The following is a 17,721-nucleotide window of genomic DNA, read 5'->3' on the forward strand; positions in this document are numbered from 1 at the left end:
GAAACTGAGATTTCCATAATAATTTTGAGCAGTTTGAGTACCATATCTTTTAAGAGAAAGATTTTTGAGTAATTATCTCAAACCATAGAAAGAGTTATGTTTTTAAACATATGAGCTAGTTATATTTTGGGAGAAATATTGAGTACCGATTTGGGGACGAGCTTGAGTTTAGATAATTCAAAGTCTCCATAAAGCGTGTAGCCAGCATGGGTAGAAAAGGGTCATATTTTTTAGATGATTTCTTAGTGCTTTTTAGCATAGACTAGTGGATCCACTTAGTATTTAGGTTCTATAACCCCGACAAGGTATATGACGGCTCTGGCAGCGTGAGGCAAAACGTTGTATCATCACATAGCTCATAGTAATGGTTATCGGTTAGAGAAACTACCACAAAGATATTTTGTATTCTTATATACACAGAGTTGATTTTGTATTTTCATATACAAACAAAGTTTATATTGTATCCTTGCATACAAACTAAGTTGCTATTGAATTTTTTAATACATTGAGTTGCTTTCTACTGTTTTTAAAAGCTTTTCATATATTGCATATGTATTGTTGCTTTATATTAAGTTGAGTATCCAAAGTTGACTACCCTAAGTTGAGTACCCAGAGTCGAGTATCTTATAATTGAGTTGAGCCTTATTTCATTGAGTGGAATATCTTATTGTTGAGTTGAGCCTTATTTCACTAAGTTGAATATCTTATCCTTCAGCTGAGTAGCTTATTCTTAAGTTGAGTTTAGTTGAGTGAGTTGAGAAGAGGTAAGTATGTTTCCTTTTTATCAAGTTCAAGCTTATGTTTATGCTTTAGAATTTCCCACACATGCTCATACATTTCATGTACTGAGACATTTGGCCTGCATCGTTTCATGATGCAGATACAGGTATTCAGGATCATCAACATGTGCTTCGTTGATATCACATGCAGTTCGAGTTAGCTATGGTGAGCCTCCTTACTTCCGGAGGGTTTCACTTGTACTTTCAGTTATATACGTTATTAGGATGTCGTGGGTCTTATCCCGACTTCCATCTTTGTCAGTTAGAGGCTTCATAGATAGACAATAGAGTTTCAGAAGTTTGTTCATTTATTTTGTTAAATGTTTTAAAGACTTGAGTTGTCTATTGGTGACTAGTTGAGTATTCTATTTATATTCAGAGTAAATCATTTGAGTAAAAGCTTTGTATTTGAGTTTCATGAATTTTATTCAGTTTTTAAGCTTTTGTTGCTTGAGTTAGTCTTCCGCTTGTAGTCAGCCGGGATGAGGATTCGCTTGGGGACCAACAATGGTTCTCGAGTGCCGGCCACGTCCAGGGTGTAGACTCGGGTCATGACAAATATATCATGTTTTGTTTTACTTCTGGATTTCCATGTTTAAAATTGGGTAATAAGGGTTCTCATATCTAGGTGTTAGAGTAGGTACCCACACAACCATGTGGGTTAGATCGTGACAACTTGATATTAGAGCCCAGATTATCGGTCTTGAAAAACAAGAGCGTATGTCGAATAGTGTCTTGAAGATTACATCAACATGTTGACGTCCACATTTAATCTTTTAGGGGCTATGAAGCATTATAGGACTCTGTCTCACTCCTTCGCTCCTTTCATGTTGTCTGTCGCTTATGGAATGGATTTAGTACAATTGATGTCTTTGGATTTCAATTGGTATCTTAACGAAGTAATCTCGATACCATTGTTGCGGCTAAAGGGACACAAGCAAGGAAAAATTGAAAGTGGAAAGGTTGTAATTGGTATCTGGCTTTAAGGGTCATGTGAATGCATGTATGGATGGTCAGCTTGTGGTCATCCATGCATGATGCAAATATTATGTCTTGACTTGATTAATTGGTGAAGAATGCCTAATGATTGTTATTGTATGTGCATTGTGTTACTTGAATAACTATTTGTGGAATATACTTCTCTAGCCGATTGGAGTTGTTATGTGATTATTGAACATATTTTGTGCATTTCAATCCTGATATTTTATGGCCATGAGGCATGGTCTGTATTATAATGTTTGAGAACGATCTTGGGGTTACTTTAAAAATGGCATGGACTTACCGTTGGTTAAAATGAAAAGGGGCATAATTGAATATGAATGTGGGGAAACTCCGATTTCAGAACAGTCGGTATTGATTAGAAACCATAGAAAAAGAGCTATTATTGCATAATTGCGGTATTTGTCATTATGAGAGCTATTATTCCTATTTTCATTTTCATTTTCGAGTTGTTTTAAATCGTTAGTCGGGCTGTAAGCTATTGCATAAATTATAAAGATTAGCATCCATGTGCGATAAAATAAAAGGATGGATATGGTAGCTGGAGCATAAAAGTAATTATTGGTTTGGTGTGGGTGATGTTGCCTAGTTGAGGTAACCCCTCTCTCTCTCTCTATATATATACACACATTAAAACATCAAACCTTATTTAACTCTATGATTTTTACTCTTGGTTGAGTAATAACTTGCGTTGTAGTATTAGTGGAATGTGCGACATTTGGCAAGATATGTAGCTCTTGAAAAGAGTATGGCGAATTAGGAAGGATTTGAAATAAGTTGGATTGTTCATGATTGTTGATCCTTAATACTCCATCCGTTTCAAAAAGAATGTCCTAATTTGACTTGAAACGGAGTTTAAGGAAAGAAAGAAGACTTCTCAATCTTGTGGTTCTAAATTAAAGTTATGTCAAATATACCAAAATACCCTTTAATTTTGTGGCCTTAAACATGTCATATGGAAAGTTGAAGTTAAAATGTTGCAAAGAGGTCATTTTTTTAAAACAGACTAAAAAGGAAATGATATCATTCTTTTTGAATCAGATGAAGTAATAAGATTGGTTGAGGGAGTAGGGTTAGTAAATGGTTTCTTGATCATATATAAGATCACAAGTTAAAAAAAGTATGTTTTTATTTTATTTTTTAAACTCAATTGTACTAAGACACATAAATTGATGAAGGAGGAGTGATTACTACTCTAATATTTTAGGAGAGTAGATAGCTTTTGCGTTGAACTTTTTTTGTTATTTTAAGGATACTTTTAGTTAGGTGGAACCTTCAAAACAACAATTAATGGGATATATTTTTGTGCAAAATTAGCTAGGGAGGGAATGTATGTTGTACAAAAATCCAAACCACTTCTTTATAAAAAATGGTGGGCACTAGGTAGTACTTTTAACTAGAACTAGAAAATCAGTGGCACTGCTAAAAGCTCAGTGGATCTTAGCTAAGATATTTGGAACTTGTTTTTTTAATTATTACTCTACTTTCTGCCCAACCAAGAATATCAGAGTTGGCACCTCAACTTCCAAGAAGTGTACTAATGTTCTATTCTTAAATTAAAGAGAACCACACAAGGAATTACTTTCCGTTTCAAATTATTTGTCACAATTTCTTTATTATATCTAATTATTTATTACTTTAAAAGTTTAAGACAAATTATATTATTATTTATTTCAACATTTTACCCTTGATAGTAGTTGTTCGGAAAGACTACCTCAATTATTTGATGTTTTATAGATCGAATAAATATTCATTGAAGAGATATGATATTTTAGGACATAAATAAGGGTAAATAGTCAAAACTTTATCTTATGTAATAGTTTCTCAAGGAGATGTGTAAAAGAGAAAACACGACAAATAATTTGAGATGATAGGAGTACGTACTCCCTCTGTCCCTAATTACTTGTCCACTTTTGAATTGACACACCTATTAAGAACACAATTATTGACATAGTGAGTTTACCATTTTACCCCTATTAATTATGAAGTGAGTGAATTAAATATTTAAGATTTTCAAAAAGTTCTACCTTTTTTCAAAGTAATTAATTGAGGATATAATAGGTAAATTTTTTTTTGTCCTTTCTTGATTTGTCAAAATGGGCAAGTAATTAGGGACAACTATAAAAGGAAAAGTGGACAAGTAATTAGAGACAAAGGGAGTATATGCTAATTGTTATTATGATTTTTTCAAAAAAATAAATAAAATCTTCCCTCTAACTTTACTTTAACGCGTGAACGAACTCATCATAGGTTTCATCAAAAGTATACACTTTTGTGTGTGTTTGAATAATTAATCTACAAATTGTTTTGTTTTGCGGTGTTAATTTTTTAGTTAAATTAAAATTTATTTATTGGATATAAAATAGGAATAATTAAAGATATTCTTCCTAACACGCGGTTGCCTCGTAACGCAGACCTACAAAAAGAAAGTTATGGGGTTAAACAAGTTCTAGCTACGTTCAAAAGAATGAATTTTAAAGTTTATGTGTAATATGTTTTTTTTTATATATATATATAGTTAGGTTATTTATTCCATATCCTTAAATTTTTGTATTAATTAAATTATTAGTAATGAGATCACAATAACGTAATTAAATCAAATCGTGTGTATTATTTCATGGCTAAGATGGTATATGCATGCAAATTTTCATATGAAACATCAATATGTAATTGACACACAATATATATATATAACCAAAAATTTGTTTTTAATTTTTGTTCTGTTTGAAAAATGAAAATACTAACAATATTACTAAAAGTAGTAATATTGGGTACAAGAGGGAAAATGGGGATAAACGAAACAACACATATCCCCATTATATGGTGCATGGTATTTCCTACTATATATTTTTATCATGACTAAATATTTAGTACTACTATCTTCTTTCTATAATATAGTCCTTTAATTTGTTTATTTATTTTTTTGTGTATGTTTATGAGTTGTGGCTTTTTTTGGGGTTCAGTCGCCGGCCCAAGTATGATGAAATGTTATTGCTGATTCCAAAGCCATTTTCTTTCCCTTTTCAACTTATTATAATATTAAAGAAAAATAGTGCTTATTTTAAACCTTAGTATAAAATACAAAATACAAATGCCAAACCCCAGCTCCCAATCCTTTCATAAAAAGCAGTGATCAATTCATATATATACTAGTACCAAGGCCTAGTCCACATGCTTCCCTCTTTTATTAATTAATTTATGCATGGTGGCCTACAACTATATATTATTTCTCCATTTCTCTACTCTATGCCTTCAATAATGTTGTTTTAAGGATTTCTTTTTAATCATATATCATATTCACTTATAAGTTCAAATTAATTTGAATTTACGTCAAATATGATTTATCAAAAGAAAACACTTTAAATTAGGATTTTTATAGGCTACGAGTCAGCCAAACTCAATAGTTTGAGGAAATCATATATTTATCTTAAAAATTATTATTAAATTATTAAGTACTATTAGTTTAGAACCTAATATCTTAAAATGACTGAAATCCTAAATCATAAACTTTAAACTGTCTCATTACGTTGCAATAAGAATAACTCATGTGATCATATATAAGAAATTTATTATATTTTCAAATTATCATACATCAAGTTTGTGATTAAGCTAAGTGTTACCTATTGTGGTAGGCTAATTTCAGCTTGTTAGGAAAATTAAAAATTGATACTTAAAACCCCTATAAATCATACAAGTGAATTGAGTGCCTCAACATGTAATCTTGTTAGAAAAATTAGTAATGTACGTACTTCAAAATATTTTTATTACTGTTACTTAATTAATTAGTTAATTACTATTGGTGATGAGCAATATCATAATTACCAACTATAAACCCTACGTACTTTCTTTTCAGTTATTAGCATGGAATGATGACGCGTGTTAACACTAAAACCAAGATTAAGGCTGCTTAATGGTGTTGTGGATCAATATTGGCCTTACACATGAAAAGTAATTAAGCATGCCATCGATCGAGCTTAATTATTATATAAAATTAACAGTACATTCCTTCCTGCCAGTTAAATGCATGCAGTGAATATAGGTTAATTAGACTGTAAATATTTTTAAAATTAATCACCATGTGATTGGCATTATTACAAAGTGTTTTGAACTTAAAAAACAGAAATAGGATTGAGGCTCTCTCCGTTGTATTGACATCGAACACACCTTTTTATGTTGTTTTACTTATTTGATTATTAATTCATCCACTCCATCCGTTCACTTTTACTTGTCAGTTATCACAAGTAATTTCAATCTATATATTGTCACAGTGGAACTTTTAAATATTGTGTATTTGTGTTTAAAGTTGTAGCTAGTGATTTTTTTATAAAAAAATTGCCCCGCTCCTAGGAGCTTCCAACCCTTTTGTTTTCTTAGTAACTCGAACTTATAACCTTTGGATTGAAAGTGAGGAGTGTTTACCATCTGAACAATTTCCCCTCGTTTCACAAGTGATTTTAAAACCTTACTTCATATCTAAAATTTGTAGTGCATATGTGCTTTTTATAATTTTCTGCCAGAATATATTTATCATAATTAGTGATAATGCATTCTATTATATATGTAATATAATGGTGTCAGCTCACGTACCTTCTTTTGCTCCATTTGTTCATTTCCTTTTTGTCTACAACATTGGACGAATAAATTTTTATTGATATACTATATCATGAAATCAAATATTCTTGAAGCTATATAGTATGTGATACATTTTAATTATAACTATACAATTAAAACTTAAAATTTAATTTTATTCACTCCTTCTCATGGTACTTATTAATATGCAATATTTACTTCTAGTCGACTGCTCTCTAACAGAACGATGTTGTATTTCATAGGGGGAAAAAAAATAAAACATGATATGTATAAAGTAGGATAGGTTTAGTTTTTGGTGTTTGTTTTAGGGAAGTATTAGGCTGGCAGAGAATGGGGCAATTTGTGGGAGGAAACAGCCTTACAAGTAGTACAAGTCAAGTCATTAGCCCAGGCCCCTTATCTATATTTCTTTTCTAAATCTTTATGATATAGTACTTGTGTGGGGTGGGGGTTAGGGGACTCTTTTTTTGGTCCCTACTGAGGTGATGTGTTATCCCCACTAGCCATATCATATCCATGTGGTCATCCTAGTCACCCTCTTTTCTCTGCCAGCTAAGCTTCGTTCACCCTCGTTATATCTCATTTGTTTTAATTTATTTGTCTGATTTTGACTTGACAACACTGTGTAATTATTAAGTTTTAATAATGTATCATGTAGAAAATTAAAATTAAAAAACTATCATAAAATAAAAAAGAGATTAAGTAAAATAAACGAATTAAAACAAAAAGATTAGGATGATTTTTCTGTTATCTTTAGTGGGGCTTCCATGGGGGACCCCCCAGAATCAACACCTCATTATTATTCTCTATAATTCTCTTAAATAATAATGGTGGTAGTAACACTTTTTATTAAAATAGTGGAAGAATTGGTATATGAATTCGTATAAAAAGTGAATTAATTATTGTTTTTTTAATCATTTTATTTGAGTTAGTTTAATTTAATACGGAGTTTAAGAAAGACAGATTTTTGAAATTTGTTGTCTAAAATAAGTTATAGATATTTGTGTGACTATAAACTATTTCAGGTAAAATGAGTATTTTAAAATTAAATTGTTACTTAATATAAAAATATGTCATTCTTTTTAAGGCTAGAGGAAATAATGATTTTAAATTAGGCTAGAGGAAATAATAATTTTAAATTAATAAATTTTTGAAGCGGAACATACTTAAAAAATATCTAAAGCTTTCAACTTTGATCATTCAATGTCGAACGAAAGAGTTTCCAAATAAAATTAAAGTTTCACTTCTTAGCCAAATGTCAATCCTCTTAATCTTAAAAGAGAAAAAGAAAGGAGATATGTGAAAAAAAAAGAAGAAAATCAATTCTACTTTCTTCGTCTACTTTTAATTGTCATGGTTTTCATTTTTAGAGTCAAACGATAAGTATTTTGATAAATATTTTATGATGTATTTTTTTATTAATATGCGAAAAATTACAATTTATAGTACTTTTCGTATAAGTTTTGAATATCTAAATTTTTTGTTTAAAATATTGAATCAATGTAATCTAATTTAACTTTAAAAATTAATCAAATTAACTTTTAAAAAATGCAACATGACAACTAAAAGTAGAAGAGAAAATAATTCTTAACTAACTAATATATACACAATTCATTTCCATTGACAAGGGCTTTTCCCATAACTAATTATTCTCAAAGTTGTATTCATCGAATTAATACAATCAAATTGTGGAAGAAGTAACTGTCATATTAATCATAATAGGAATATTAATTATTGAACTATACTATTAAAATACAACAACATCTTAAATTCTTGAAATTTTATTTAAATGTTAAAACGTAAACGTAGAAAGTAGGAAATTAAACATGCCATGGTCGGTCCAACAATCATTACTTAGTTTATACACTTCTTCTAATTACATACTANGATATATTTTTTCATCATATTGATATGCGAAAAATTGCAATTTATTTTACTTTTCATACAGTTTTTGAATATCTAAATTTTTAATTTAAAATATCGAATTAATGTAATATAATTTAATTTTAAAAATTAGTCAAATTAGCTTTCAAAAAATACAACATGACAACTAAAAGTGGACAGAGGAAGTAATTCTTAACTAACTAATATATACACAATTCATTTCCATTGACAAGAAGCTTTTCCCATAACTAATTATTCTCAAAGTTGTGGAAGAAGTAACTGTCATATTAATCATAATAGGAATATTAATTATTGAACTATATTAAAATACAACAACATCTTAAATTCTTGAAATTTTATCTAAATGTTAAAACGTAAACGTAGAAAGTAGGAAATTAAACATGCCATGGTCGGTCCAACAATCATTACTTAGTTTATACACTTCTAATTACATACTATTGGTTACCCCCCGGCCCCCAACCTACACCCCTTGAAATACTAAAATCGAAGTGTATTATTTTAATAATAATCCAATAATTTAATGACTTTATCTTATGATTTGAGAATTGACCCCTCCAAAAGCATTAACTTCCCACCACCAATCACATGTTGTCACTTCTATATAAACACCTCTTCCCCTCTCATTTCTCTTCAAACTATTCTCTCATTACAACAAACAAAAAAATACTACTATTACTACAATTCAAGAAGAAAAAAAAGTTTGAATAGTGAAAAAAATACTTGTCAACAAGAAAAATGTTTAATTTTTCAGATAACGATATGTTTGCGAGACGATGTGTTTGGGTAAATGGCCCTGTTATTGTTGGTGCTGGTCCATCAGGATTAGCTGTTGGAGCTTGTTTGAAAGAACAAGGTGTCCCTTGTGTTATATTGGAACGATCTGATTGTATTGCTTCTTTATGGCAAAAAAGAACTTACGATCGATTAAAGCTTCACCTACCTAAACAATTTTGTCAATTGCCCAAATTCCCATTTCCAGAACATTACCCTGAGTATCCTTCTAAGAGACAATTCATCGAATATCTTGAGTCCTATGCTACTCAATTTGATTTAAGTCCACAATTTAATGAATGTGTGCAATCTGCTAAGTACGATGAGTTTTGTCGATTATGGAGGGTGAAAACTGTTTCAGCTGATGGGGTGGAAGTTGAGTATATTTGTCAATGGCTTGTTGTTGCTACTGGGGAGAATGCCGAGAGAGTTGTGCCTGAAATTGATGGATTGAAGGAGTTTGGTGGTGAAGTGATTCATGCTTGTGATTATAAGTCTGGTGAGAAATTCAGGGGAAAGAAAGTTGTCGTTGTTGGTTGTGGAAATTCCGGGATGGAAGTATCACTTGATCTTTGTAACCATGATGCTCAACCATCAATGGTCTGTCGTAGTGCGGTAAGTTATTCATACTATGTACTCACCTTTTAGATGAGATGGTCACACAACTTATCAGAGTTTAAGATTTCTAATAATGTTTTTTTTTTTTTTTTTGTAATATTCAGGTTCATGTTTTGCCAAGAGAGATATTTGGAAAATCAACATTTGAGCTAGCTATGTTGTTGATGACATGGCTACCACTTTGGCTAGTTGACAAGATTTTACTCATTTTGACATGGTTTATTCTTGGTGACATTGAGAAATATGGACTAAAAAGGCCATCAATTGGACCATTACAACTCAAGAACAGTCAAGGGAAAACCCCTGTTCTTGACATTGGTGCTTTGGAAAAAATTAGAGCTGGGAAAGTTAAAGTTGTTCCTGGAATCAAGAAGTTTTCATGTGGCACCGTTGAACTCGTCACTGGTGAAAAACTTGAAGTTGATTCAGTTGTTCTTGCTACTGGCTACTGCAGCAATGTTCCATATTGGCTACAGGTGAGAAAATGTTCTATTCCAAAGTTCTGGAAGTTTCTATTGATTTTTTTTTTAAAAAAGGAAAAATATAACTCGAGGTTCTTGAAAAGTTGACTAATGATATTTTTCGTTATGTGATACAGGAAAGTGAATTTTTCTCCAAAAATGGATACCCAAAAGCACAATTTCCAAATAACTGGAAGGGAAAATCTGGCTTATATGCAGTTGGATTTACAAAGAGAGGGCTGGCTGGTGCTTCTGCTGATGCTATTAGAATTGCTAAAGATATTGGCAAAGTACACAAAGAAGATCTCAAGCAAAAGAAGCAAAAAGTTCCAACACACAGACGTTGCATCTCAACCTTTTAATTAAAATTCAACCTATGTTGCTCGGACTCTTCAAAAACGTCAACTCGTGCATGTCAGATTCTCCAAAAGTAGTGTACTATTTTTGAAGAATCTGAGACGAGTGCGGCATCAAAAGTGAGGACAAAGAAGAAAAATTTCCCTTCTTATTTAACTTCGGGGGAATATTTATTAAAAGAAAGAGATGTAAAATAATTGTGTAAAAAAAAACATATAACAAAAAAAGCAGAAGATGATAACCATAGGTTTGAGCCCTCTCCAAAAAGGCCCAAGTTTTGCTACAGTTTGGGCATTTTGTATTCAAGGATGTAGAGGCTATTTAGTTACCTCTTTTTCTTTTATTTTGTATTGACATTTCATATATACACACTTGTACAATCACTACTGATCAATTCATTTCAATGACATATTCCTTTATGAGTTTAACTTCTGTGCATCGATAGTCATATTATTATCGGTGTGTGATGTTTTTTCTTGACGATACGATTGAGAGATAAAAACGATTAAGGTTGCCAAGATAGAAAGAAAAGAAAATCTATAATTGCCAATATTTTTGAGAAAATGACACTTTAATTTGTCCTTTTTGTGCATACTTATGCTTAAAGGGAGTTGATAAAGTATGTAGTAGTTTTACAAAAGGAATTATATTGTACTACTTCTCAAGTTCCTTTCAAGTCTCATTCAGTAGAGTTAATGTTTTATCAGTTTTGACAGCAACCACTCATTTTTTGGGTACACATAAGTACTTGGATGATATGTCTAGTTACATTTAGTTGAAAAGTTTTTGATTTAAATTACTCTTATCAAATTGTTCAATGTTATCATTCATTGCACTACTTTTGGTCTATTTATGTCTATATTAGTAGTAAGTGAGTAGTATTTTGTATTGTCCTTGCAATTGATAAGTGGACTCCAAGCGTCCATATCCTTCCAAAACAAAAGGTACAAATTTACCTATTGGCGGAACCAAGTTCTTTACTAAGGGGCTTGTGATTCTGTCAAAAGAGATTCGGATGAACCCTTTCGACCCTATCTAGCTCCGCTCTGAATTTATATATCCCCCAACTTTGACTATGGTTAAAACTATTCTGATCAAGTTAAAGCCTGTGTCCAAGGACAAAAACAGGCTCCCCCCCCCCCCCCCCCTCCCCTCACAACTGTAGGAGTAGAATCAAGCTAGGGTAAAATTAGTCAATTCATTGCATGGGGAAATTACCCTTTTCACAATGGTGTTTGGTGAGTATTGACCCCATAATATATTTCATTTCTTCATCTTTACTTGTTTACTTTGAAATAATGGAACAAGTAAACGTAAAAATCTTTTTTTGAAATAATACACAAGTAAAATTTGACTTACAACCGTAAGTAACTTTTTCTTCATCAAGGATGATGGGTGCATTTGGTATGCAAAAATTATTTTCCAACTTTTTAATAAATATTAAATTCCTCAAAAATTAGAAAAAATGATTTCTCTTGTAAAATAGAAAACACAAATTTCTGAAGTTACATTTAACACATAATGATTGTTTCCTATTCATCTCAAACATTCCACCTCAACCTCAAGCCTTACCCCCGCTCCCCCTCGCTCGCTCAACAACCACAACCCCCCATCCCTAACCAGGGGCGGATCTACATGGATCCAAGGGGGTTCCGTTGGAAAGATTACACAATATATATAGGATCAATTTTTCGATTTATATGTATATACCAAGTGATGAACCTCCTGAACATACGCTAAGGGCTTGGTTCAGTGTTAAAGGGGGTTCAAGAATTCGCAATATAAGTGCTGGGTCGCGGGTTCGACTCCCTGTAACAATGTTTTTCCCCCATATTTCAGCCGATTTTCATTTAATTTTCTAAATAAATGAAAATTTTGTTTTGTTTGAAAACCTATTGAGATTTATATTATTTTTTTAGATATTAAAAAATAATTTTATTTTCCATTTTTATAAAACTAAGTAAAACTTATAACGTTGTTGTCATAATTAAAATTAAAAAACATTCTCTCATACTCATTTTAAGTCAAACGTTTAATTTATATTTGATTAAGGAATAATATAATTATAAGTAAGATTAAATAAATAAGAGTAATCATTTAAAATTTATAAATAAATACAATTGTCGCCATATTTTTCAATCTTGATAATTATTTTCTCGACGCAAATTTTATTGCTACAATATGATCGGATTTAGAAGTATTCCTTAGTTAGTTTCAAAAATTAAATAACGTTTGTATACAACAATGACAGAGACAAGACCCATAATTATAGTTTTAAAAAATACATTCTCTCATACTTATTTTAATGTTATGTCAAACATATAATTACTCGATTTTATTGTTTGTGTTGAGGTAGAGTTGATTTTTTTTTAGTTGCTTATATTTGATCCGACCCATTTATATTTGACCCGCCCCGCTTATATGGATACTAATAGTGTGCTTACTTATCTTTTTGAACCCCCTCGATGGAAATCCTGCTTCCGCCACTGTCCCAACTCCCCCACCTGATCATTACCCCTCGCCCCTATTCTATAATTAATACCACTCCCTCCGTTTCACAAATAATGGTCTAGTTTGACTTGACACGAAGTTTAAGAAAATAAAGAAGACTTTTAAATTTTGTGGTCCTGAATTAAAGTTATGTCAAATGTACAAAATTGTTCTTTAATCTTGTGGCCTTAAACATGCCACGTGGAAATTTGAAATATAAATGTTACCAAAAAAAGAAAGAGGTCATTATTTTTGAAACAAACTAAAAATGAAAGGAGGTAATTCTTTTTTGGCGTTTTTTTTTTTCCATACCAAACACATTCAATATAACAATTCAGAAAATAATGTAACAATGCACACTAAACAACTAAACTAAATTAATAATGTAAAACTTTCATTCAATATAATACAACTTAAATCCTATTTAATATAGCATGACTTTGTGAAAAAAATCAAATGAATCTCATAATTAGTTCCCTTATAAACCTCAAAATTTTCTTTAGGTGTCATGTGCAATCACTAATGCCATTTCTTTGTGATCATCTTATAATGGTAAGTGGTTCCTTGAATTGATGACAAATCGAACTTGTTAAGATATGAAGAATTAATTGTATTTGTATTAATTTGTTGGTAAGAAAAGGAATAGTCCAAGTGTGATTGTTAACCAACTTGCCAATGATTAANTCCATTTTTATAAAATTAAGTAAAACTTATAACGTTGTTGTCATAATTAAAATTTAAAAACATTCTCTCATACTCATTTTAAGTCAAACGTTTAATTTATATTTGATTAAGGAATAATATAATTATAAGTAAGATTAAATAAATAAGAGTAATCATTTAAAATTTATAAATAAATACAATTGTCACGATATTTTTCAATCTTGATAATTATTTTCTCGACGCAAATTTTATTGCTACAATATGATCGAATTTAGAAGTATTCCTTAGTTAGTTTCAAAAATTAAATAACGTTTGTATACAACAATGACGGAGACAAGACCCATAATTATAGTTTTAAAAAATACATTCTCTCATACTTACTTTAATGTTATGTCAAACATATAATTACTCGATTTTATTGTTTGTGTTGAGGTAGAGTTGAATTTTTTTTAGTTGCTTATATCTGATTTGACCCATTTATATTGGACCCGCCCCGCTTATATGGATACTAATAGTGTGCTTACTTATCTTTTTGAACCCCCTCGATGGAAATCCTGCCTCCACCACTGTCCCAACTCCCCCACCTGATCATTACCCCTCGCCCCTATCCTATAATTAATACCACTCCCTCCGTTTCACAAATAATGGTCTAGTTTGACTTGGCACGAAGTTTAAGAAAATAAAGAAGACTTTTAAATTTTGTGGTTCTAAATTAAAGTTATGTCAAATGTACAAAATTGTTCTTTAATCTTGTGGCCTTAAACATGCCACGTGGAAATTTGAAATTAAAATGTTACCAAAAAAAGAAAGAGGTCATTATTTTTGAAACAAACTAAAAATGAAAGGAGGTAATTCTTTTTTAAACGGAGGGAGTAGTATTTTTTGGCGTTTTTTTTTTCATACCAAACACATTCAATATAACAATTCAGAAAATAATGTAACAATGCACACTAAACAACTAAACTAAATTAATAATGTAAAACTTTCATTCAATATAATACAACTTAAATCCTATTTAATATAGCATGACTTTGTGAAAAAATCAAATGAATCTCATAATTAGTTCCCTTATAAACCTCAAAATTTTCTTTAGGTGTCATGTGCAATCACTAATGCCATTTCTTTGTGATCATCTTATAATGGTACGTGGTTCCTTGAATTGATGACAAATCGAACTTGTTAAGATATGAAGAATTAATTGTATTTGTATTAATTTGTTGGTAAGAAAAGGAATAGTCCAAGTGTGATTGTTAACCAACTTGCCAATGATTAAATGCATTTAAGCAAGAGATTAATAGGCCTTCTACATGGAACTAAAGATTTGACATATTTTATACATCTCACTCATATCATAATTATTATTATTCCCTTTCTAATTTTTATTCCAGATGCACTTTGCTTTCATTCTCTTAATAATGATGGATCATATATATCATTATATACTATAGTTTGACTTAACTTTTATATTCATAAATAAACTAGCTAGCTAGCTACCATCAACTCTCTATTTCTAGCACATGCACTGACTCATGCCCTTTGGTGAAAATTTAACATTTCTATCTTCTTCTCTATTAAGAGTGCATTATTAATTACTTTCTATATTTCAATTTATGTGACACATTTTATTTTTCGAGAGTCAAACAATTTAAGTTTTATCAGAAATTTACTTATGAAATCTTCAATTTTTTTGAACTGAAATTTATATATTTGCAAACTACGTAAAAAGTACTATAAGGCATAGGGGTGTACATTCGGTTTGGTTTTGTACTATTCAGTTTGTGTTTTTTGGATTTGGTTTTGAATAAGTGTAACACAATCCGAATCAAATAAATTTGATTTGGTTTGGTTTTTCTCTTTTTGGTTTGGGTTTTTTTCGGTTCGGTTATGTCAAGAATTAAAAACATAATCAAAGTTATATTTGCAATTTGAAATATATATATATATATATATATAATTCTTTTTTTTTGTTTTTCCATTTTTATTTTTCTAAATTCGTAACCAAACCAAAAAACTAAACAAGGTAAATTATTAATCCAAAACCAAACCAAAAAGCTTATCCAAATTAGTATGTGGTTCAATTTGATTTGATTTTTTGGTTTAATCCAAATAGTGCACACCCCCTAATAAGTCACAATAATGAAAATTTAAAATATTTAAAAGATATATGAAAAATTTACGATCAGATAAATTAGTTCCACAACATTTTTCCAAAAAAATCATAATTCATTTCCTGATGGCGTCGCACGGACTCAAACCGGAGACCTTCATCACGACACCAACATGCTAACAAACTCCAAATTAACTGATAAACTACATGTGTTTGGATAACATTTTCTCCTCATGTTTTGTTGGTCAAAACTCTTTAGGAATATAAATATCGAAAATGAGAAAAATGAATTTCTTAATGAAAATTAAAAAAAAATATGTTCCACAAATGATATTTCAATTTCATTATCCCCTCCCTACCTGCCCCGTCCCTTGACCATTTCACTTCCACTCTCACTCTATCTCAACTCTCATAAGATTTTGCTAGTTTACATATGAATGCTAACTATATTTCTTTTACTTATCAAATATAAAAATATAAATAAAAAAACTCACTTATTTTTTAAGAAAATAATTTCCTCCGTACCAAACACATCCTAATTAGTTGAAAACCAATGTGGTCCCATTTCTCATTTATGTGGGTACGTGATCAACTTACATAAAATTTTCAAAGAAATGCTTCTACCTATTGATGGTTCCATCTACCGTCAAAATTGGTTGAGTATTACACTAATGTGTACTTCAATAATAGCACAAATGTTCTAGAAAAGTATATAGTTCGCTCGCTTAGTTCCTGCTCATAAGTGGAGTCTGAAAAGGATAATATTATACAAATTTTATTTCTATCTTGTAAAAAGATGTATATGTTGTTTTCAATAGATCCCTTGCTCAAGTAAAACATAACAAAATTTCCTATAAAAAAAGAAATACATTAGTGAAGTAGTCGGTAGACATATAGAAAATACTGGAGAAAAGATCTTGTAGCAACAACAAATAATTAATAACGAGAATCAAAACAAATGAAACATCATGTAATAAATAATAAAATCAAAGAATAAGATAATAGGAGAGTAATAATAATTATAATAATAGTAACAAGGAAAACCCGATCACAATGCTCGACTACCTAATAAATTTCTATCCTAATTCTTGATCTCTTTATCCTTTTATGTAGGATTATAATCACGATAAACTACAAATATATCATATCATGTTTAATCACCTGACACCGAACATAAGCTAACCGAAAAATGTGTAGTTGTCGTAACCTCTTGTAGCCCCTAAGCCGCCGAGAAATTCCTACCACATTTTAGTATTAACGTTTCATTTTGTTTTGACATATATAAATGCATAGAAGTTGCCTTGTCTCTATTTCACGAACACAAACGTAGTAAAATCCAAGAAATCATTTAGTCAAATATAATCTAATGTAGAAAAAAGAATGCAATCTAACATTTAGCCAATAAATACAAGGAAAAAATAATACTCCTTCTGTCCCATTCTATGTGACACCTTTTCGTTTTTAGTCCATTCCAAAATAAATGTCACTTTACTATAACAAAAAACTATTTAACTTTAAAATTCCTCTTTTACCCTTAATGAAATGATTTATAACCACACAAATATCTAAAAATTGTTTTAAATCATAAATTTTAAAAGTCTTCCTTTTTTTCTTAAACATCATGCCAAATCAAACAGTGTCACTTAAAGTACATAAACTATAGAGGAGTTCATAAACACTGTTTTTTAGTTGAAAAAAAAGGTAAAGTTAGTGAGAACAAGTCACATGGTGTAATTGAATATTAATGCGGGTTCGGGTTTTGATGGCCCATATATGTTTAGTAATAGCACGTTCTATAAACAGAGACCCCAAAATCTCACTGCAAATTACTTTACAGCTAGAAACGTACGTCCATATATATTTGGTATATAGTTTCATCACTTATATGTATACTCATCTATCACATTGTTTTCTTCTTCTTTGTTTCTTCAATTTCAGACATACCTTGCCATATTACCACATGGGTAGGCCACTTCTCACT

The 17,721-nt window shown here is 30.5% G+C and overlaps 1 protein-coding gene across 1 annotated transcript; it reads left to right on the forward strand.

Annotated features, from left to right (window-relative positions):
• Nucleotides 1–8,982: 8,982 nt before the first annotated feature.
• LOC125870946 (probable indole-3-pyruvate monooxygenase YUCCA8) lies at nucleotides 8,983–10,899 on the forward strand. The gene is made up of 3 exons (XM_049551495.1): nucleotides 8,983–9,659; nucleotides 9,767–10,138; nucleotides 10,261–10,899. The coding sequence occupies exons 1-3, from the start codon at nucleotides 9,009–9,011 to the stop codon at nucleotides 10,483–10,485; spliced, it is 1,248 nt and encodes a 415-aa protein (XP_049407452.1). The 5' UTR covers nucleotides 8,983–9,008; the 3' UTR covers nucleotides 10,486–10,899.
• The last annotated feature ends 6,822 nt before the right edge of the window (nucleotides 10,900–17,721 follow it).

The sequence above is a fragment of the Solanum stenotomum genome, chromosome 7 (genome assembly GCF_019186545.1).
Source record: "Solanum stenotomum isolate F172 chromosome 7, ASM1918654v1, whole genome shotgun sequence".
NCBI classification, from domain to species: Eukaryota; Viridiplantae; Streptophyta; class Magnoliopsida; order Solanales; family Solanaceae; genus Solanum; species Solanum stenotomum.